A 21566-nucleotide genomic window follows, 5' to 3' on the forward strand; every position below is an offset into this window, starting at 1 on the left:
AGCAATTGAAAGGGGATTTTGAAGTCAAACTCACTGTATGTTACAAGTGTTGTTCATTCTTCTGCAATTTTACCAAGTCAGGAATTGAATGGATTTTCCCTTCCTGCTTGCACTTGCAGGTGTGGTGTGAGCTACCTGCAGTAGTTTCATATCTGCTTGATTTATTTTGTCTTTTTAATCTGGAGCTTCTCTTGTTTAGGAGAACTCAGCCATATCCCATCACTTCTAAATTAGCAATCTAAGAGAGTAAACTCTGCCAGCTCCAGTATGTGGCTTTGTAAAATGCTGGACAAACCTGCTGGTAGGGAAATGGATGTTGGCCAAAGTGGTTTTTTAATGTGTTCAAAGACTGCAGGGGTGAACATTTTTCATGGAATCCCAGATTGGGTTGGTCTGGAAAGGACTCATCCAGTTCCACCCCCTGTGATGGGCAGGGATTCCTTCCACTGGACCAGGCTGTACAGCTTTTGCCAAAATCACCTTTTGGGTTTCTTTGATGGCTTTTTGTTTGTTTTTCTGTGCTCAGGTGACACTTTCCTCACACCAGGTCCCATCTGACATTGGGCACCTGACCCCTTCTGCAAGGCCTTGTGCAAGAGCAGAGCTGGAGGGTGGGATCTTGCTTTGGAAGCAGCCAAAAGATTTTATCTCAGCTGCAGCTAAGGTTTTATTTATTTATTCCTGGGTAAATAATTGACATGAGCAGAACTGGATCAGAGTTGGAACATGAGAGGGACTCAGGAGGGTGTGCAGGATGGAAACCAGGTGGTTTTACCTGCTCACCTCACCTCACCCCACAGTGCTGTGCAGCTCTGGGATGTGACTGCTGGCAGTGTGAGCTGTTCTTCCTGGCAGGAGAAGTATGAGTATTGATCCATGTGTCTGGCTGAACGTCGCCCCTCCTGCACTCCTGTGCTGATTCAGGTCCCAGATTGAGGTGGAACTTTCAGTCTCTCCCAGGTGTGGCTGCAGGGATGGCATTTTGGAGACAATGATGTCACCTGTGTTACAGTGGTGTCACATGGTAGTTTGTTTTAAAAACCCACAGAAACATCCTGGCAGTTCTCCTGTTTTCTTATCCAACACCAAGGGATATGTCCTGAGTGCAAGAGTGTGCTCCAGCTCCCAACCCCAAAACCCACAGCCGGCTTTTGTCCCTTGTCCCTCAGGGAGCGGGGATGCTGCACCCCATGGCTGAAAAACTGGGAAAAGAAGATTTTTGTAGCATGCATTGTGCCAGGCCAGGCTGTGGCACAGGGATGTTGGCTTTCTGGCCAGAGAGGAACATGGGTGGGACATGCTGAGCTCTGCAAGGAGTTGAGAATGTTTCACTTCCCTTTGCATTTGTGACTGAATTACTCACTTCTCTGAAGCAGAACTGCAGCAGGGAGGGAGCTTGTGGGGATGCAGATGGGAGTATTTTTTTTTTTTGGTAACAATTTGCATTCTAGAATGATGTCCCAGCAGTGACTTGTCCAAACCTTCTCCTTCTGGTGACTTACAGCCTCCAACTGTGAGAGTTTTAGGCTAAAAACTGACAGAGAGGAGGTTTAGATTTGGTATTAGGAAGAAATTCTCTCCTGGCACAGGTTGCCCAGTGAACCTGTGGCTACCCCATCTTTGGAAATGTTCCAGGCCAGGTTGGACAGGTTTTGGAGCAGCCTGGGTAGTGGAAGGTGTCCCTGCCCATGGCAGGGGGTGGCCTTTAATGTCCCTTCCCACCAAAAGAGTTCCATGATTCTATGACAAAAAACTTTGGTTAATGTAATGGAGTAGTTGGGCCAGGGGTTTTTATTTCTTTCAGTGGTTATTTTATTGTACAGTACAACAAAGGTCAGTTTATCCACACGTTTGGCAATCCTGTGGGAAAAGCTCGAGCAGCTCCTTCAGGTCTAACTGCAATCAAAGCCCAAACCAGATGAAAGCAACCTGGCTGTGGGGCTTTCCAGCCCTTGAGGAGACCTGGGAGGAATCTCAGGATGGTTTGGGATGGAAGGGACATTAAAGGCCATCCAGTCCCAGCAGGGACACATTCCACTAGCCCAGGTTGCTCCAAGCCCTGTCCAGCCTGGCCTTGGACACTTCCAGGGATGGGGCAGCCACAGCTTCTCTTGGCAAAAGATCAGAGGTGTTTTCTGCCTTTGGGCACTGGCTTCTCCTGCAGGTGCTGTTCCCCAGAGCATCTGGACTGTCTGGGATCATAAGGGAGTGGATGCACTTGGCTCCCAGTTGCTCAGAAACACGAGATTCTGCTGCTTCAGCACCTGAGGCATCCTGCTGCACGCTGTGCTGTGGAGACCAATCCAGATCCAGATGCTCTCCTGGCAGAAGGTTTGCCTTGACCCCATGGATCCCAAGGAGCCCTCAAACCCTGGTCTGGGAATGGCTGTGAGTGGTGCTGGAGCCCACAGGGTGGGAGCAGGGGGGAAATGAGATCCCTGCTGCAGCTTTCCCTCTGCAGCCGCTTCCTCCTCATTTAGAGCCCAGCAGGAAGAGCGGTGACCGCAGAGGGAGCTGGGCTGGAGCTGCTGTGGGCAGGGAATGGCTGCAGCCTCACCCCTGGCGTGGGGAAGGGAAGGGGCTGTGCCTGAGCCCCCCTCTTCCCTTCCCACCCTCTGCTCTCAGGAACATGGGTTTGCTTCCCACCAAATCCTTCTTCTGGGTCCCACAGAGGAAATGGGCACCTTTTGGGGACTGAGGGGGCAAAGGTGGGAGCCTCTATGGAGTTCTTGCTGTGAGGCTCCTGACTGGTGTTTAGATCCTTGATAAAATGTCCTCCAAGCCCAAAGATGTAGTTTTGCCAATTGTTTTTACTGCAGTTCACCTGGATCCCTGTAGGCTTGTTGCATGTTGTCAGTCTGGGGTATTATTGCCTCCCAATTCCTGTGGAGTTGGCAGCCAGCACGATGCTGCAAGCCCAGGGCTCTGCTCAAAACAACCCAGAACTAATCCTAGCTTCAAAGAAATCTTTGATTCCTGCTTTCCATCAGAAAACCTGGCAAGAGCTAGGAGATTCCTGACAGGTGGAAATATATTGAAGAAATTCTTGGCTGTGAGGGAGGTGAGGCCCTGGCACAGGGTGCCCAGGGAAGCTGTGGCTGCTCCTGGATCCCTGGAAGTGTCCAAGGCTGGGTTGGATGGGGCTTGGAGCACCCTGGGATAGTGAAGGTGTCCCTGCCTGTGGCAGGGGGTGGAACAGAGTCCTCCCAGAGGAGGGTGCTGGGGCTCCAGGGGCTCCCAGACACACAAGTCACTGCAAAACCAGAGCCTGGAGCTTTACTGACAGATGCAAGAGCTGGCACACACCTCTCCTTGGATCCAGGTAAAGCAGCAGGCAGGTGGTTTGGCCACTGCTTGGGGGAAAAAACGGTTTTGAGGCTGATTATAAATCCTTGATTTTTGTGCCTTGGTTTCCCCTGCAGGAACTGCCCTGAGGGGAGCTGTGCTTCCTGCAGAGCTCCAGCCCTGCTGCAGCACTGGGGCTCTCTGAGCCCACGCTCCTGTGTCACCATCCTGGGATGGGACACTTCCCTTTCTACCCCCTGGGGTTCAACTGGGTGCATTTCCATGGGGAAATTCAGCCAGATGAAACTCCAGAGCTCAAGTTTAAACTTCAGGCATCAAACTCTGCATTTTAGCTTTTCCCTTTTGCCTATGGAACAAATTCTGTTTTTTGTTTTCATAGCTCCTCTTAAATTAAAGGCAATTACTCCTGCTGGCAGCTTCTGAGATACAGGCTTCCCTTGTTTTATCCTGAGCAGGTGATTAAATAAAATAAATTAAATTAATGATGCTTTGCACCATCATCCCTTGCAGAGCCATTTTTAAAATTCTAGCCAGTCCCCCGTCCCAGTGGGAGTCAAAGAAACCCATGGAGAAATATTTCTGTTTCCCTTTTCCCCACTCACCAGGTCCTGCTGCTGTGTGAACCATGAGTGACCCTTCTGCTGCTTCCACTTGAGAATAAATCACATTCCCTGCAGGAAAACACATGTTCAGTGAGGGGGTTGCTCTTTCCTGTGCAGTTTCCCCTTTCCCAAGGGTCCTGTGCTGGGTGCATTCCAGGAGAAACTGGGAGCCTGCCCTCTTATCACAGCTTTGCTCTAGGGTTGTGTTAGACAGTTTGAAGGTTGTTAAGGGAAAATGATTGTTGGGAGGAGGAGGAGGTGGGAGGAACGGAAGAAGCTCACTGGGTGTAAAACCATAAGGGGATTCCCAGTCCTCTCCTACAGCTGCAGGAATTGCAGCTGCACGTTTGGACACGGCTCCAAGCAGCTGAATCTCCTTCAGTTTAACCCACCTGTGCCATTGAGCTGCGTTGGAGCTTCCTGAAGGGCTGATCAGAGGAGCAGCTCCTGGCACCTCAGACCCTGTCCCTTCACTGTGCTGATATAAAAAAATTAATTACCCCCTCTGAAAGCACACATCAAGAGAGGACTGGGTGGGGGTGTGAGGGAAGGAAAAGGAGGGGACCAAGCAGCAGCTTCAGGACTTTTTCAGAAGCAGGATGTGGGGAAAGTGTGAAGAGCAGCAGCACTGCTGCCGATGCCCCAGCACGGAGCCGTGGGGTCAGCCCTGGAGTGAGGCTGCTTTCCAGGGACAGTGGGGTGGGGCAAACCTGGATGGACCCTGCAGGGCTCTGCCAGCCCCTGGTGCTGCTGGGGAGGGGGGTTACACTGCCCTGGCTTTGAGGATGGGCTGGGGGCAAAGCAGGGAATGAACAAAGCAGGTTGTTTCCTCTCCCAGTTCCTGCTGGAGAAAGCTGGTTTGACCCCCAAGGCATCACCTTGATGGTGGCACCATAAAAAGGAATCTCATCAGAAGGTGTCCCAGGAGCCTCCAGATCCAGAGAGCAGAGTCACAGCTGAGGATGCCCAAGTCTTACAGCTCTGCCAGCTCCTGTGTCTCCAAGCACCAGGTGAGGGGTCAGAGTGTGGGCAGGGTTTGGGATGAGGAGTTTGTGGTCATCAGCTGATCTCAGCCTTTCGTGTGCCCTTGAGCAATGCCATGGGAATTTTGCCCTTCTGTGAGCTTCTGCCACTCCTGTTTGCTTCTTTCTTCTCCTTCTTGATTTTTATATGTCCAACTTCCTTGAAAATGGAGGAAATGAAACCACAGGGCTTTTTTGTGAGTGACATGGGTCAGCCTCCTCCCAGAAAAGAGATTAAATTTAGGGGGAAGGCAAGAAAATTCTCTCCCTGGTCATTTTTGCTGGTTTCAGGAGTTTGGGGGCCACGTGGTCTGGCAGGGATGTCCCAACTCTGTAAAATCCCAATGGCACTGTGGAACCCACAGCATGTGCAGCATGGACCTGCTGATCCCAGACAGGGTCCTGCTGCAGGGCTGGATCCTTTTTCCCTAGTTTTGAACCCTCTCCCTGCTAGGTAGATCTGGGCAAAGTTTTCCTCCTCAGAGGCTGGATTTGCCGGGGACTTGGGGATGTGTGAGGACCCTGTGGGGAGATGGAGAGCAGGGGTAGATGAAGGTGAGGAGGAAGAGGACCTCCCTGTGCATATTGCCTTGGAGATCTTTGTTTCCTGGCAGCTGCAGGAAAAGCTATTTCTGCTGAATTTCACACAGGGACTAGCACCAGGAGATCTCTGTATCTGGGTGGTTCTCACTCATGCCCTGGGTGTTGGGCTTGCTGAAATCCTGAGCAGCCCCAGGACACCCGAAGATCTGGGAGCAGAGATAGGAGCATCCTGAATCTCACTTAATGTGAGGGACAGGCATTGGCATCCAAAGTTACTGGGGACTCAACACCTTGGGCATGTCCAGCCTTGACCTGGGATGCAGCAGGAAATAAATACCAGCACCTTCTTCCTGTCGAACCCCTGAGCTGGGTGCTGGAGGTAAGAGGGGTCTGGAGGGACACAGTGGGAATAGGTGCCATGCAGGGGTGGCATTTCTCCATCCTGCAGGAGTGGTGGCACGGCTGTGAGGGCAGCACCACCCGCAGTGACCATCTCTGTGTCCCGAAGCCCCGAGCCGTGTAGAGCAGTTGGCGTGCAAGGCTCGTCCCCAGGAGCTGCGTGACCCCCTGTGCCCCTCGCTGCCTGCCTGGGCCCTGTGGTTCCTCCTTGCTGGGGAGTGTGTGAGTGCATGACCCGGGCTGGGAGCGCTGAGAGCACCGAGCGGAGCTGGGCCGCGCTCGCTGCCTCCATGTGACTGCAGTTTCCGTCGGCCCCTTCCGCAAAGGCTATATTGGTGCTCGGCGAGAGGCGGGTGGCACACGGCCCCGCTGGGTGGCACAGGGACCCCTGGGTGGCACAGGGACCCCTGGGTGGCACACAGACCCCACGGCTCACCCCTACCCCCGGCCCCAGGACGCCCCTGAGGGGCTGCAGGATGGACCACGCGCCGTTCCACGCGGTGAGTAGCTGCACCCCGCTCCCTGTGCTGGGGGAAACACCACGGGGGTTCCCTGTGCCAGTCTGGGGACCTGTGGTGGCTGTGTGTCACCAACGCCCATGCTCGAAGAGCTGTGGTTGTGTGGGCCCATGCTGGGGCTGCTGTGAAGCGTGGGGAGCGCGCCGGGAGCTCCCAGAGCTCTTGGATGTGGGCTCGGGTGTAGGGCTGCGGGCAAGGGTTTCCTGCCGGGGCTGCTGCCTCCTCTCCTGGCTGGGCAGGTGCCATCCCAGCAGCTCCAGGGAGCACTGGGAGGGTGGAGGTGCTGCTGGTGTTGGAAGAAGCCAAGGAAAGGCTGAGCTGGGTGAAGGAAAGTCAGAATTTCTGCAGAGGGGTTCAGGAGCCAGAATCAAAACTGGCATTCCTTGGGTGCTGCAAGGACCAAGGTCCAGGACAGCAAGGTCTCTTTCCTGCCACCGTGCCTGGGTTGGGTATGAGTTGCTGCTGGACTCCGAGGACTTGAGAGGGTAAAAGGTGCTGTGTGTCAATTAGAGCTTGGGGAAAGGGGACTACCCCTCCATCTCCCCCAGAGTAATAAATCCTGCTTTGATAAGGCACCAGCTCAACACTTGGCTGTCCTAAGGAAGGAGACAGCCCAGGACATGTCCTGCTCTCTCTGTGCTGTGAGGCTCTGGCTACCTGAGCTGCCCAAAATAACCCTGTTTCTCCTTCATGCAGTGGCAGCTGTGAAAGTGCCGTGTGTGAAACACTCGCTGAGCCCTCGCTGCTCATTTGCCTGAGTTTCAGCTTTTCCCCAGATGCAAATGCCGTCAGCTCCGGTCCCACCAGGTCAGTCATGGGGCAGCTCCTGCTGGAAAGGCTCTGCTTCCCTGGAAGGGTGTCCAGCAGGGATGGGCACTGGGGGGACTTGGTGGGGAATGGGTTGGTGTCCCCTGGGGGAGTGTTTGGTGCCAAGAGGGGCACATGAGCCTTGCTGGGGGACACCCTGCTCGAAGGATGCAGCTCAGTGGCCTTCACAGCAGCTGTGCAGCTGAAAGTGCCTTCCCCCTGTGTGCTGCCCCAGGTGGGACTGAGCTGCCACCCCCACCCCTGCTCTTCCTCTGCCTTCCAGGCTCAAACTGGGGCAGCCCCTCCAGGGCTTCTGCTGGGGTGGGTGAGCTCAGTGCCAAGGCTCTGTGCCCCTTCTTCCATGGACAGCTCATGGTAGCCCAGGTCACCTGGGCCTTTTGGGATGAACAGTTTGCAGCTTCTGACTCCTCACCTCTGCCTCCCTCTCCACAGGAGTGCCACCACTGAGATGGAGGCTCCGCTCCCTGGTCTCTCCCTGCTGCTTCTCCTCCTGGCAGTGGGATGGGGAAGCGGGATGGACGCAGCCTGGGCACCATCTCCTGGGGGCTGTGAGCTTGTAAGTCCTCTCTGGTGAACCCTCAGCCCTCTGAGTGCTTGGTCCTGCCTGGCAAAGCCCAGGCAACTCAGCATCTCCAGACCTTCTCCATCCCAGTTTCTGGCTTGGAGTGGACTGATGTGCCAAGGCAATAAGCAGATTGCCTCTCCCCATACATCTCCCTCTTCATCTCCTGCCTCCCACGGTGGTGTTATATATTCTCCTCTTCCTTCAGGTGCAGAGAATCATGGACTGCACTGGGAGACGGCTGAGTTCCATCCCAGGGAACCTTCGAGGCGATACCGAGGAGCTGTTTTTTGATGACAACACTATCCGGGTCCTGGGCAATGCCTCTCTGCTCCTGTATCCCCAGCTCTGGCATCTCAGCTTGACCAGGAACCGCCTGGAGCTCATTGAGCCTGGTGCTTTCCTCAGCAGCCAAGGCCTGGAGGTGCTCTCCTTGACAGACAACCTGCTCTTCACCAACTACTCGCTGACAGCTGCTGCTCTTTCTGCTCTGCCGGCCTTGAGGATGCTGGATCTGGCTGGAAACCAGCTCAGGGAGGACATGGTATCAGTTTTAGTCTCAAACCTCTCCTCCTTGGAGTCCCTGTCTGTGGCCAGGAATGTCATCATGAGGCTGGACTCATCCATCTTCACAAACCTGACACAGCTGCTGGAGCTGAACCTGGAGAAGAACTACATCTTTGAGATTGACAATGCTTTTGAAGGGCTGCAGAGGCTGCAGAGCCTCAACATAGCTTACAACTACCTCCCATGTCTGGTGGGGTTTGGCCTGACCCAGCTCAGGGTGCTCAATGTCAGCAATAACATCATTGAGTGGTTTCTGACCCTGGAAAGTGATGAGCTCTTTGAGCTGGAGGTGCTGGACCTGTCCCACAACCGCCTCCTGTTCTTCCCTGTGCTGCCCCGGCAGAGCAAGCTGCGCTCCTTGCTGCTGCAGGACAACAGGATGAGCTTCTACCAGCGTCTCCCCAACGGCACCTCCCTGGCCAACGTCACCGTGCAGTTCCTGATCATCGATGGCAACTCCACCAACATCACGACGGTCAGGCTGTGGGATGAGCTCTGCCACAACAACCTCTCCTCCCTGCGCCTCCTGGACATGAGCCAGAACCAGGTCTGGGGCCTGCCAGATGATTTCCTGGCTCAGATGCCCTCCCTGACCCACCTGAAGCTCAACCAGAACTGCCTGGAAGCATTTCACCTGTCGGAGGAGGATTCCTTGGCCATGCTGACAGAGCTGGATCTCAGCCAGAACAAGCTGGTGGAGCTGGGGGTGAAGGTGGGCAATGCGGATATCTTGCCCAACCTGCAGCTCTTCAACCTCAGCACCAACAGGCTGCAGGCTCTTCCTCCTGGGATTTTCACCCACACCAGGAAGATCACTACCCTGGACCTCAGCCGTAACCAGGTTCACCTTTGTCCTCAGCCAGGTGAGGCTGAGAGCATTTCCTGTGTGGACATCAGGGGTGTGGAGACCTTGAGCCACCTCTCCTTGGCCGGCTGTGGTCTGCAGGGGATGGGTGGCCGTCCCTTCCAGGGCACATCACTGATGCATCTGGACCTCTCTGACAACCGCCAGGTGCTGGCTGGGGACCTGGGCTGGCTGCAGGACCTTCTCCTGACGCTGCAGGTGCTGTCTCTGAGGAACACCAGCCTCTCTGCCACCGCTGTGGACTTCTCTGCCCTGAGCAGCCTGGTGCGCTTGGACCTTTCTGGGAATTGCTTGGCCGTGCTGCCCAGCTCTTTGGGCACGCTGAGGCTGCGCAGCCTGGACCTGCGGGACAACTGCCTGCCAGCCCTGCCGCTGGATGTGGCACAGGCGCCGCTGGGGAGGAGCCTGCGGGAGCTCTACCTCAGCCGGAACCCCTACAACTGCTGCACGCTGGGCTGGTGGGACAGCCTGCAGCAGCTGCAGGGGCTGCGTGTCCCCGACGGGAGGGAGGTGACCTGCAGGCACGGATCCCGCACGCTGAGCCCCGGAGCGCTGCCCGAGCCCGTCCTGCAGAGCTGCCGCTGGCAGACGGCAGACATGGCACTGCTCTACCTGGTGCTGGCTCTGCCCACCTGCCTGACGCTCCTGGTGGCCGTCGTGGTTGTCTTCCTCATGCTCAAGGAGAGGCTGCTGAAAATGGTGAAAACGCGGTGCGGGGTGTCCAACCCTTACTAATGGCTGAGGAAGAGGAAGGGCTTGGGAATAGTCAATAATAGCAGGTGGTCAGGAGAACAGGTGATAACCCCTCTGAGGTGGTCAAGGTGGAAACCTGATGGATGCAGGACAGGAGGTGCTGGGAGAGCTGCCCTAATGGTACCCAAGGGGGGCAGGCTGTGGTGATGGAGCACTGGGAAACCTCAGGAAGATGTTTCCAGCAGAAGCCTTCAGCTGGTGGTGAGAGCTGAGTGGACATGACATCAAACATTCCTTGGCTGAAAGGACAGGTTGCACAGAAAATCTGTGGATGCCCCACCTGTGGAAGTGTTCAAGGCCAGGACAGGTTACCCAGAAAATCTGTGGATGCCCACCTGTGGAAGTGCTCAAGGCCAGGTTGGAATGGGCTTGGAGCAATCTGATCTAGAGGAAGGTGTTCCTGCCCATGGCAGGGGGTGAAACCAGATGGGTTTTTAAGGTCCCTTCCAGCCCAGACCATTCTGGGATTTTGTGACGGTTTTCTCCAGCACTATGTTCTCCCCCACTTCTGGCAGTTCCTTTTATTTATTCCCACCTGTAGCCAACTCAAAATGTCCTCCAGTTCTGAAACCTCCTTCTGAACCTCCACAAAGTGTCCCAGGCTGGAGCAAACATCACCTGGGCACTGTGGAGAAGGGTCTCTTGTAGCTTTCCACCCTGCTCTTGCCAGCACTGCCAAAACTGCAGGCAACCCTGATCATGCACCATGTGTGTGTGCTGATAAAGGCAGGCATTGTCAGCAGGGCAGAAAGACACATTTTGGGGTGTTGTTTCTTCACTAAGTCACAGTCTGGGTTAGAAAAGTCCATTAAAAACAGCCCAAGTTGCAACAAAGGGAAATATTGATTGAAAAGCAGGGGAGTAAATTCTATCCCTTGGTGATATTTTATCATGGATTTATATTTCTCCAGTGACTGCTGGATTAAACATACAAAGGAAATGAGAAATCCTTTCTCCTTGTTCTGCAAGCCCCGCTCCTGCAGGCGGTTGTCCCGCAGTGCCCGGGGGTTTCCTCCACCCAGCTATCCCAGAGCAGCAAGCACTACCTGGGGAAGTGCTGCTCTGTTCCTCGGGGGTCACTGAGGGGAAAGGAGAAGTGGTGGTGGTTTGTGCTAACTCAAAAACCCTTCTGAGAAGTGGAGTGGCTTTATTCCTGTGGCACTGTTGCGGTTTTTCTAGTGAAATGTGTTTAGTGGGAACGGGGCACAGGGAAGTGTGCAGCAGCGTTGGAGTGGGAATTCTGGGGGTTTGTCTTTGCCTGGGTGTGATCAGTTGGTGATGTGGGGTGTGCTGGGGGCTCAAACCCAGAGGAACTGTGCTGGGAGGTGGTGGAGGGAGATGCCCAAGGCTGGAGTGGGGCTGGGAGGATGCTGGGATGGTGCAGGCAGGGGAAGCCAAGGCTGGCAGCAGGGCAAACCCCTCCCAGGCACAGGTGTGGGACTGGGGTCATGGGAGAGCCTGGTGTGGCTGGTGGCTGTGCAAGGCTGGAAAATGGATGATCAGACCCTGCTAAACCAGCCAGCAGCTCCACTGGGGCTGAATGCAGTGAAGGCTCTGGAAACCCAGCTGTCAGATCTGGCTCGGAAATGACCGCTTTCTGCCCCAATTTTAGACTGAAATAGCCAAAACCAAAGCAGGCCCCAACTGGGGAATCCCTCAGCCTCTTTCAACCCTTCTTTTGCCCGTAAGCTGCACCCAGGGGGCCAGCAGTGACTTATAAATACATCCCTGCTGTGTCCCCCAGCTGCATTCCGGCATCTCCCCACTGGCAGGGTGAGCGGGTGCCCCTATGAGCTCCCCTGTCCCTGGGGCTGGGCTGGGCTTGGAGGGGGATGTGTGTCCTTCCCCACCTCCACAGCCACTGCTGCTGCTCCATCTGGTGTGGGGTGTGGGGTGCAGCCATGGGAGAACATGTAGGGAGGAACCTGGGCACAGATAAAAAGGGGGGATTTTTAATTGTATGGGGCTGATGGGGGTACTCAACATTCCCTCATCACAGTGCTTGGAAAGCCAGGGCTCACCTGGAGCTGTGATGAGAATGGGATGTCAGGGCAGCAAGAGGAGATTCCACTTTCTGAGTGGTGGTGTCCTTACAAAGGTGCTCTCACCATCTTTGCAAGGTCATGCTGATCAGGGAAGGTCCTGGGTGACTGGAGAAGCCAAGGGTCCCACCCAGCTTCAGTAATGGCCAAAAGGCCCCCCCAGAGAGCACAGGGCAGTCACCTTCACGTGGGGAAAACAGTGGAATCAATGTTCTTTATTTGGAGCACAATTGTAGAAAAAGAGGGTGGCTGGAAGAAGTCAGCATGGTCTGCTGAGGCTCAGTTATTCCTGTCCAACCTGCTTTCCTCAGGATGGAATGGATGGATCTGTAGGCAAGGGGAGAGTGGTGGATTCTGTCTGCCTCAGCAAGGCTCTGGACACTGTCCCACAATGTTCCTCATTCAAATGCAGATGTCACGGTGTGCATGGGTGACCCAGGCAGGTCAGGATCAGTGGGAGTGACGTGCAGAGCTGTGGTTGGTAGGATGTGCTCTGCCAGGAGGCTGCTGAGGGGATTGTTTTGGGATCTGTCCTATTTCATGTCTATATGCATGATCCAAAGCTGGCTGTGAAGTGCTTTCCTGTCAAGATCACAGAGGATCCCAAACTGGGAATACCAGTAGGGCTCCATGCTGAAGGTCTGGGGCAGGCAGTGGGAACCTCATGATCCAGGCTCTCATTTGGCCTCACGTAGCCCTCACTGGAGAGGAGGCCATGCCTGGGGCTGGGCACAGGCCACATCCTCTGAGCCTGGCCACGATGAAGCTGGGGGTAGGCTGGGAGTGGAGGAGAGGTTCCCAGGGGCCCTCTCCCTCCCAAGTGGCAGATCTTTCTGTGTTATGTTACAATTGTTGAGGCAAGGCCTGTGCCAGACCCCTGCATGCCCTTTCTGGTCCTGGGAGAGCTGAGTCAGCCTTTACATTTTTTTAAATTTTGGCAAGTGAGGCCTCAGCTTTCATTTCTGTCCTGACTGAAGACCCCCTTGGGCCAAGCATGAGCTCCCTCATCTTCTCTAGTGAAGGCAAAGCACTGGGGTTTAACAGACAGTTGTTCTGTGTTTCTCACAGCAGCAGCTCTCATTTTGGGGTGTAGGAGGAGAGCTCTTCCAGCTGCTCCTCCAGTGACTCCTCTTAGTTATGTCAGGCAGCAGTTAATTGAGGCCCCTCAGTTTGGGATAACACCCATCTCACACACAGCCCTCACAGCTGCCTGCATTCAAAAAGCCAGAACCCAGGAAGCTTTTGGAGTTGTAAAATTTCTCAAAGAATCTTAATCTTTGTCCCCCAGTTCTTATACAAGTACAGAGAGCAGCCAAGGTAGACAGCTGGATTAAAACCTTCAGTGGGATGAGTTTGTCTCACTCTAAACCACCCCCAGCTTTTGACCTTCTACCACCCTGTTTTTTGGATATTTTAAGCACATTCTCCAACCATCCCATTGCAGCAGTTTGAAATCACTGTTTTCAAAAGTACTTTCAAGACAAATTCATTTTTAAGATATTCCTTCTCTTACACGAAAGGATTCATTTTTGTGTAAGCTAAAACTGGAGATTTAAGCATTGCTAGGGAAATGTGAGAGCAATATTCTCAATGCAGAGTTGATTTATCCAGAATGACTGATACATATTTAACCTCCCAGCAGGCAATAATAATCATCCTATTTGTACAGTACAGCTTTAACAGTGTCTTCAGCACATGAATATTTAACGCTTCATTTTCAACCAAAGCTGACTGAAATGTAAAAATTGAAACATTAAATAATTTACAATTCTTTCATGTAGGAAAAAACTAAAACCAACCAACAATTTCAGCTGCCCAGTTTCCATTTAATCAAGTCTGGCTTCTTAAACAAAGCTCACTCAAGCCTGGGATTGCTGTGGCACCTCGGGTTCTCCTGAGCCAACGTGGGGCAGAGCGTGCATGATGACATTGTTCTCTCTGGCTGGCCTGCTGAAATTTGTCTCTGAACTGCCCATCTTTGTCTGGAATCAGATTTCTTCATCTGACTCCAAGTCCCAAGTACAGGACTCCAGCTGCTCATCCAGTGGGAACTCCACCTCAATGTTGTAAACGAAGTCGGGGTCATCCTTCTTCTTCCTATTCTTTTCAAAGAGCTCATCCATGATGCTCTTCCTTTTGGCCAGTTCCTTGTCATCCAGTTTGTTCATATCCTCCTCTGGGTCAATGGTCTCTTCCTGCTGAAACTTTTGCAAGCTCTCAGCCAGGCTCTGTCCTTGCAAATGACCTCTCAGCAAACTGTAGAGCTTCTGGAGCTGGCGCAGCGAGACCCCTTCCAGGTAGGGCTTGTGCCGAGGGTTGTTCTTCAGCTGCTCAGCAGCCCTGCTGCAGTCTGGGGAGAGCCAACACAGCTGCAGCAAACCTCTTCCCACACACACATCATCTCCCAAACCCTCCCCGGGGGTCTCTCCAAACCCTCCAGGCTCAGAGAGTCACTGCCCAGGTTGAGATGTAGCCTTGGGCTCCTCAGAGAGACAACATTACCCCAGCACAGCCCCTCTCTGCTCACTGCTAGGAGGGTACTCATGGTTACCAACAATGCTGCTACAGGAATTAATCCCTCACCTGAGAACTTGGAGAAATTCCTGACGGGCATGATGCGCTGGCGAGTCTTGTCCTGGCTGTTGTCTCTGTAGATGAGGATGATGGATGGGGGCTGGAAGCAGATCCCGCACTTCTGAGCGCTGAAAGTCATCACAGCATCACCTGCAGCTCCATCAGAGCCCTCAGCAGCACTCCCTGGCAAACAGGGGAAAAGGAAAACAAGTGGGAGGGTATCTCAGTGCTGGTCTTTTCATCAGGAGTTCACAGAATCCCAAAGTGGTTTGGGTCAGAATGGACCTTAAAGCCCAGGGAAATGAATTATGAAATTAAATTAGAGAGGACTTAGAAATCCAGATCTGCTACACATCCTGTTTCCCACTCAGTCGACATCACTGAGTGCAGGTGTGGCTTTTATTTTGGTTTTAAATGAGTGAAAATATGTCAAATGTGAAGGTGATCTTCAACTGCCCTAGAGACTGCAGTCGGGCAAAGTAACATATTTGAACCCAAAAAAATCAATGTATTTCTCCACGAAAAATCAAGAAAAATCACAGTAATGTTGGAAAGCTACTTGGAGGCAGAATTGGAAACACTTCCTCTTTTGTAAAAAATCACATAGGAAATAGTTCAAACATGCACTAATGTCCTTAATAGTGAAAATTTCCAGTGCCAGGTTGCAGGGGATTTGGAGGAGCGTGATGTGTGTCCGTGCCCATGGCAGAGGGTGAAATGAGAGAAGCTTTAAGGTCCCTCCAACCCAAACCATTCCAGGATTCTACGAAGATGAGAAACACAAACGTGAGCGGCTCTTTGGATCTCCGGGAAACAGCGTTTGGATCTCTCGGTAATAGGGCTGAGCCCTTCGCTGTCGGAGTGACCGGCAGCTTCCAGCGCTTCGGCAGCACAGCCGGGGGTGCTTTAGTGCCGTGCCTGCCCGGTGCCGCTCAGAGCCGCTTTTCTGCCCTCGGGGGGCGCGGCCGAGGCCCGAACTCTGAGCACGAAGGGCAGCGGGGCTGGGCCGGGTTGGTCCCTCCTGCCCCTCCCAGAGTGGGCCAGGCTGGAAGGGATCACAGTGCTCACCTGGTGCCACCTCCCTGCTCCATCCCAGAGCCCAGATTGTGTCAGACAGCTCTGGAATATCTCCAGTGAGGGAGACTTCACGGCCTCTCTGGGAGCTGTTCAGGGCTCAGGCACTGCCCAGGAAAGTTCTGCCTCATGTCCAGGTGGAGCTTCCTGGGCTCAGTCCCTGCCCGTTCCTCATTGCTGGGCCCTGCTCTGACCCTCCCTGCACACAGGGACAGACAGGGATGCACAGGGACACCCAGGGCTGAGGGCCCCTCTCAGCTGGGGCTCCTCTCCAGGCTGAACAGCCCCAGCTCCCTCAGCCTTTCCTGGGCACCGAGATGCTCCAGGCCCTTCAGCATCTCCGCAGGTTCCCCCAGACCCGCTCCAGCAGCCCCCTGTCTCCGTTACACTCTGGACCTGTCCCCTCACCTCGGGCGGCACAGAAATCCACCTCTTCTTCCTCCTCCAGCTCCTCCTCCGGGCCGGTCCCGCCTCCCTGGGTGGTTGCCATGGTTCCGCCGGCGTCGCCGAGCCCCAGCGGTAAAGGCCCCCTCGGCCGAAGGCCCTCTTCCGGCTGCCCTCACCAACGCCTGCGGGACAAGGCCCCGCGGAGCAATGGGCGGGCGGGCCTCGCGCCGTCAGGCGGTGCTGGGGGCAGCCCGCGCAGGGCCGTGCGGAGCGGCCGCCATGGCGGGCGGGCGGCGGGAGCCGATCCGGGTTGGGGCCGGGCTGGGCGCGCTGCTCTGCGCCCTCCGTGAGTGCCCGCGGGAGAGCGCGCCGGGAAAGGATGGCAGGGCCGGTCCCTCTGCTCTGGAGACGGGCTGGGAGAACTGGGGATGCTCACCTGGAGAAGAGAAGGTCTAGGGAGACCTTAGAGCCCCTCTCAGAGACTAAAGGGGCTCCAGGAGAGCTGAAGAGGAACTGGGGACAAGGGAAGGAGTGAGAGGACAAGGGGGAATGGTGTCCCACTGCCAGAGGGCAGGGATCGATGGGTTATTGGGACGGAATTCTCCCCTGTGAGGGTGGTGAGGCTCTGGCACAGGTTGCCCACAGAAGCCGTGTCTGGAAGTGTTCAAGGATGGGCTTTGAGGTCTCTTCCAACCCAAACCATCCTGTCACTCTGGCTTTGGGAAGTATGACTCGGCCAGTGAAGCAGTCAAATACTGCGTCCCTTCTTTTGGGGGAGGATTTGCAGCTGAGGCGTTCATGAGTTATAAAACTTCACTCGTTGAGGTTGCCAGCCCCTGTGATCGCTGTGCTGTTACACTGTTGGCTCTGTGTCACCCCAGATGTGCAGGCAGCCTGTCGGGACACCGCTGTCACACAGGAGCTCCTGAAAGAAGGGTTTCACAGGTGAGTCCTCTCCCTGCCCTCCATCAGCATCACGTGCCATGGGATTTTCTGTTGGAAGAAGCTTCTCTTCTTTTCATGTGCAGTTGTATCAACTCCCTGGGCTGTGATCCCTGGGCATGTGTCAGGAATATATTAACAGGATCAAGGGATTACAAGCTGCATTGGAGGGAAAATAGGAGACCCCTTTCTAAAACTTTTATGGAGGCCATTGGTGGTTCTGAGACATTAACAAAAGTGAAATTTTTTTTTGGCCATGCATGTGGAGTTGAGGTGAAGAAGGCTGACAGGGAAGTGTGATCAGAATGAGTTGCACACAGTGTGAGAGCTGCCTCTTGTCTCATCTGAGAAATGTCCCTCGGGGGTCTTGTGCTGACTTTTGAAGTGTGGGTGTAATTTTTTTGCTCCTGTTGCTGTTTGAAGGGACCTGCTGGTGAAGGTAGAGCTGGGGGAGGATGCAGGAGGATGTGCAGTGGCAGCTCAAATGCGTCTGCCACCAGGAATCTACGTGGATCCCTACGAGCTGGCAACGCTGCAGCAGCACAATCTAACAAAGGTAATTTGTTTTAGAATCTCCCAATGCCAGGAAATGTGGCTGTGAGTCAGGTAAGGACTCACAGAGCTGTAATGTCTGCCCTCATTGAACCAAGGTGGTTAATTCCTGGAAGGAGGTTCCAAACAATGTAATCTTCCTGGTGTCTCTGTGTAGCTCAGCTCTGCAATCCCTGGCCCTGTGCTCTGATACTGTCACACACAGGTGATGTACCAGGGAGCTGCTACTCCTCTCTTAGCCCCAAGTGAGCAGCTGTGGTAAAAGGGCCTGGGGTTCAGAAAGTGGGAGGGAAACCCCCAGAGAGCTGGTGAGCTCTAAGTCATGTGCTGTGTGTTTGGACTGAGCAGCTTCCCAGCTTCATTTTCATCCCAGCTTTCTGTGCTGCTTTCCAGTCTTTACTTCACATTTTGAGTAGAGAGATGTGCAACAGCTGTGGCTTTTATCTGCTTAGGTGTTTCATTTGTATAAAACATGGATGCAAAGGCTGTGGGCAGCTCCTGAGGTGCAGGTGACACACATTGTTGAGCTGATGCTTCACAGGTTTGCCTGTAGGCACAGTGACACTGTCAGCTTTCCACACACAGGAATCACTCATTGAAGACAGTCTGGAAAAGGTGTTTTGGAACAGCTTAAGGCTGGAATTCACAACCTGATCATCCACAAAATCAAGCTTAGTGCTAGAATGAGGGAAGTGATTTTTGATTTCCATCACAACCATGCCTGCATCTCTCCCCATTTGCCGGCACTGTTATTTCCTGGTGTCATTGACGTGGAGGCTCCCAAGATTTCCATCACACCCACACCTGTATCTCTCCCTGCTTGCAGGCAGTGTTATTTCCTGATGTCATTGACGTGGAGGCTCCTGAGTACGTGGCCAGGGCTGTTCTCCTGCTGCTGTTCCTGGAGCCGGACGCGCGCTGTTCCCGCTGTTTCCGCGCCGCCGTGCCCGTGCACGCGCGGTACCACCGCCCGGCCGAGGGCACAGGGGAAGCCTTGGTTGTTCTGGAGAGCCCAGAGGTGCTGCTCTGCTGCTGCCACAGTGAGATTCTCATTGATGCTCTTGGGCAATCCTGAGCTTGGGATGTGCTTGTGTGTGAGATGGAGCTGCATGGACATAAGCAGAAGGCACGGCCCTGATAAAGACCTCATTGTCTTCCTCACTGAGAGCTGCTCAAAGCAGCTCAACCCAAAGGCAGGGGGTTGTCAGAGACTGCTCTGTGTTGTGCTGCTGCCATTGTACCCCTGTGCTGCTGCTATTGTACCCCTGTGCTGCTTGGGCTCTTCCAGCCCAAGATGTAGCAGTTGTCACGATCCCTGTTTGTCACAATCCTAGCAGAGCTGGTTTGCCAAAGGCCCCTGCTCTGACTGCTTTTCTCTTGGCAGCTGGAGCTGTGCAGGGTGTGTTCAACAGCTACTGTCACCTGTTTAGAGTAATCAAAGTATTCTGATGGCTTCTAACACTCTGTTGCTGCATTCCCTTGTATGAAGGGGGAATGTAGGAAACTGCCTGAAGCTTGGAATGGTTGGAGTCTCAAACTCTGATTAAACAAGAAGCTGATATCCACTACAATTAATATTTAATGTTATGTGAACAATGAAATCCTATATTTTTGTTACAAATTTTGTGGCCCTTCACAAAATCATCCCTACCAAATCAAGCACACTAATGATTTTCAACTCCTTTTTTCTTTACTTGTACATCATTTGAGTTATGATTTTCTGGGATAAGCCTAGGGACAGGCAGAACTACCCAGTCACTTAAAAAAGGGGTGTTAAATCTTTCTGGGTTTCTGCCACATTTACTAGTTATGAGCAGGAAAACCTTTATTATTAATGATTAATGGGAAAGGGTTTAAAGTACTGAAAGAGAGATCTTTTATGTGCTGACAGGAGGATAAGAGAAATATCCTTACTTATTTTGGTTACTTATTTAGGGGAAAATTCTAACTGCATGGCTAAAGCTGAGGGGTCTGCAGGCTAACCAGGAATTCTTTGCCCTGTTGAGGACAGAAGGACCAAGATACCACACAGATGAGATTGTTTCTTGTGTGCCTGCTGTATCAGGAAGGGAAGAGTTGTAAAGTTCACAGCAAGGACTGTCCAGCATCACTTGGACCATGCAGGGTGTTTTGCCACTTTGCTCCCAGGGAATAGATTCTGTTGAGCTGTTGTGGGGGAAAAGATCCTTTTATTTAGAAAACACTTGCAGGCCAGATTGCTTATCCTGCCTGGCTCCTGGTGATACAGAAATGCCTTTCCTAGGTCAGCTGTCTGCAGAGTGCTGGGAACCTGCTGAAGTGGACACTCCCTGCTCATCTGACAACTCCAGACCCTGTCAGTGGCACAGAACAAAGCACAGACCTGTGAGTTCTCCCTCTGATTCTTTTTAACAACTACTGCTTTTTTTTTTTTTCTGTGATTAACACCTTTCATAGCACAGGAATTAATCATTAAAAGACCAGCTGGGTGGTTCCCAATTTGTTAGGCTCCTTTCTGACTGGTTTTTAGAGGGGGTCATCCTGCCCTTCTGCTGTGTTTACAGTGATTGTGCTCTTCTGGCCTTTTAGCATGGCTGCTCTCCTTACCTTTTTTCCCCCTTATTAGTTTACTTGGAATCCTAGGATATAATTGGCAGTGGTTAAATTTAAAAAGTCTTTACAACGTTGGTGCTTCAGAGGAGTAGTAAAGTGGAAGATGATGATCTAACTAAAGTAATGGTAAAACTGCAAAGATTTAAGGAGTAGCATCCTGAAAAAAGACCACTTCTACTTTCTTGGTTGTTACCTGGTTGGGTAGGTGTTTAGGAAAAGGTGAAATTTCTTATTGTGTTCAAAATCAAGGAAAGTTGGCTCTTTAGTGTGACCAATAACTGTCTTTGATATTCAAAAGTGCCACAGTAGTGCAAACATTCAGAAATTAGACTGATTTATATACTAAAATAATCTCTTGTTGTTGTAACACATGTGCCTTCCTATATTTAAGAAGCCTGCAGACAGTGAAGACCTCTGTAGCTCCTGCCCATAAACATTTTGCAGCTTCCTGTATCCATGAAAAACCAAGCAGTTCACTTCAGAGAAATCTGTCTGCTTAGTGGTCTGAGCTCACCTTGGGAGCTGCTCTCCTTGCAGCATTCCATGCATACCCTCAGTGGCTGGAGTAGGAGCAAGGATACAGGGATACAGATGGCAGCAGATCCATTTCCTGAGCTGTGCAGTGCAGCAGTGGATCTCCCATCCTGGTTCTGATATTGAATCTCAAAAGAAGCTTTAGCCAAGGGCTCATTAAATCAGGGCTCCTGAACTTCTTGGTTGCAGTAAAAGAGAAACAGCTGGTGAAACGTGTGTTATATGTTTATTTTTCTTTGTAGGCATATGAGGAATTGATGCTGAGGGTTCCTGTGGGGCTCAGGGAGCACAGTTCCCTGGTGTGTGTCCTGACCCTGCTCACCACAGGGCTCTGCTCTGGCCTGATCCTTGCTGCTGCCTGCAAGTATGGACACTTCTGCCAGTGACCTGAGGAGATATGGAATGTCTGACCTCCATGCAGCAAAACTAACTGGATATTGCACTGGATTCCTGAATGGATCCTACTCTACTGTTATTTATATCTTAGGGGGTGCACGGGTTCCATAATGGATTATAGTTCCTTTGGCTCATAATGCTTACAAATGCCTTCCACAGCCTAGAAGACATTTTGGGTGTGTTTTCAATATCCAAAGCAGATGGGGAGTAGGAAAAAGCTGAAAGCACTGCCATGAGCAATGAGGCAATAGTCAGGAGTGAATTTAGGGTTCCTATTCCCTCCTCCTGGCCCAGAGTCTGCTTCCAATGTAGTGCTACCTCTTACAGAGGTGTATTTCTTGACTCAGGGATTGGTTATTAAGGGTATGGAAAACATGATCAAGTCATTAAAATTTCTGAATTTGAAGCTTCTTGTGCAGATGGGTTATGTATGAATTTGTGAAGAGTCATTCTGTGCCTACCTGGGGCACATCAATAATCTTTCCCATCCTAATCACTGTGAGGGATT

The 21566-nt window shown here is 52.7% G+C and overlaps 3 protein-coding genes across 4 annotated transcripts; 2 read left to right on the forward strand and 1 right to left on the reverse strand.

The window, feature by feature from the left end:
- The first annotated feature begins 4839 nt into the window (after window positions 1-4839).
- Window positions 4840-10375, forward strand: NRROS (negative regulator of reactive oxygen species). Of its 2 annotated transcripts, none has more exons than XM_033068802.1 (4): window positions 4840-4918; window positions 7087-7197; window positions 7651-7774; window positions 7989-10375. In XM_033068802.1, exons 3-4 carry the CDS (start codon window positions 7667-7669, stop codon window positions 9945-9947), a joined length of 2067 nt encoding a protein of 688 aa, XP_032924693.1. In that variant the 5' UTR covers window positions 4840-4918; window positions 7087-7197; window positions 7651-7666; the 3' UTR covers window positions 9948-10375. The 2 variants fall into 2 exon arrangements, with proteins under 2 accessions (XP_032924693.1, XP_032924692.1); XM_033068801.1 differs by lacking the exon at window positions 4840-4918 and adding an exon at window positions 6299-6372.
- Window positions 10376-13477: 3102 nt separating this feature from the next.
- Window positions 13478-16164, reverse strand: CEP19 (centrosomal protein 19). The gene is made up of 3 exons (XM_033069298.1): window positions 16064-16164; window positions 14591-14764; window positions 13478-14357 (listed from the first exon to the last, which is right to left on the reverse strand). Exons 1-3 carry the CDS (start codon window positions 16143-16145, stop codon window positions 13996-13998), a joined length of 618 nt encoding a protein of 205 aa, XP_032925189.1. The 5' UTR covers window positions 16146-16164; the 3' UTR covers window positions 13478-13995.
- Window positions 16165-16321: 157 nt separating this feature from the next.
- Window positions 16322-21464, forward strand: PIGX (phosphatidylinositol glycan anchor biosynthesis class X). The gene is made up of 6 exons (XM_033069273.2): window positions 16322-16388; window positions 16924-16987; window positions 17408-17540; window positions 18363-18576; window positions 19800-19900; window positions 20905-21464. The coding sequence occupies exons 1-6, from the start codon at window positions 16322-16324 to the stop codon at window positions 21046-21048; spliced, it is 723 nt and encodes a 240-aa protein (XP_032925164.1). The 3' UTR covers window positions 21049-21464.
- Window positions 21465-21566: the final 102 nt, after the last annotated feature.

The sequence above is a fragment of the Catharus ustulatus genome, chromosome 10 (assembly GCF_009819885.2).
Source record: "Catharus ustulatus isolate bCatUst1 chromosome 10, bCatUst1.pri.v2, whole genome shotgun sequence".
In the NCBI taxonomy this organism is placed as follows: Eukaryota; Metazoa; Chordata; class Aves; order Passeriformes; family Turdidae; genus Catharus; species Catharus ustulatus.

Bases quoted from the DNA above. Each gene is read 5' to 3' on its own strand.
- PIGX (XM_033069273.2), top strand. From the start codon at position 16,322: ATGGCGGGCGGGCGGCGGGAGCCGATCCGGGTTGGGGCCGGGCTGGGC. The intron at 16,389-16,923 runs GTGAGTGCCCGC...GTGTCACCCCAG, and splicing joins CGCGCTGCTCTGCGCCCTCC to ATGTGCAGGCAGCCTGTCGG. The intron at 17,541-18,362 runs GTAATTTGTTTT...CCCTGCTTGCAG, and splicing joins AGCAGCACAATCTAACAAAG to GCAGTGTTATTTCCTGATGT.
- CEP19 (XM_033069298.1), bottom strand. From the start codon at position 16,145: ATGGCAACCACCCAGGGAGGCGGGACCGGCCCGGAGGAGGAGCTGGAG. The intron at 14,765-16,063 runs GTGAGGGGACAG...CCTGTTTGCCAG, and splicing joins GGATTTCTGTGCCGCCCGAG to GGAGTGCTGCTGAGGGCTCT. The intron at 14,358-14,590 runs GTGAGGGATTAA...GGCTCTCCCCAG, and splicing joins GAATTTCTCCAAGTTCTCAG to ACTGCAGCAGGGCTGCTGAG.
- NRROS (XM_033068802.1), top strand. From the start codon at position 7,667: ATGGAGGCTCCGCTCCCTGGTCTCTCCCTGCTGCTTCTCCTCCTGGCA. The intron at 7,775-7,988 runs GTAAGTCCTCTC...CTCTTCCTTCAG, and splicing joins CTCCTGGGGGCTGTGAGCTT to GTGCAGAGAATCATGGACTG.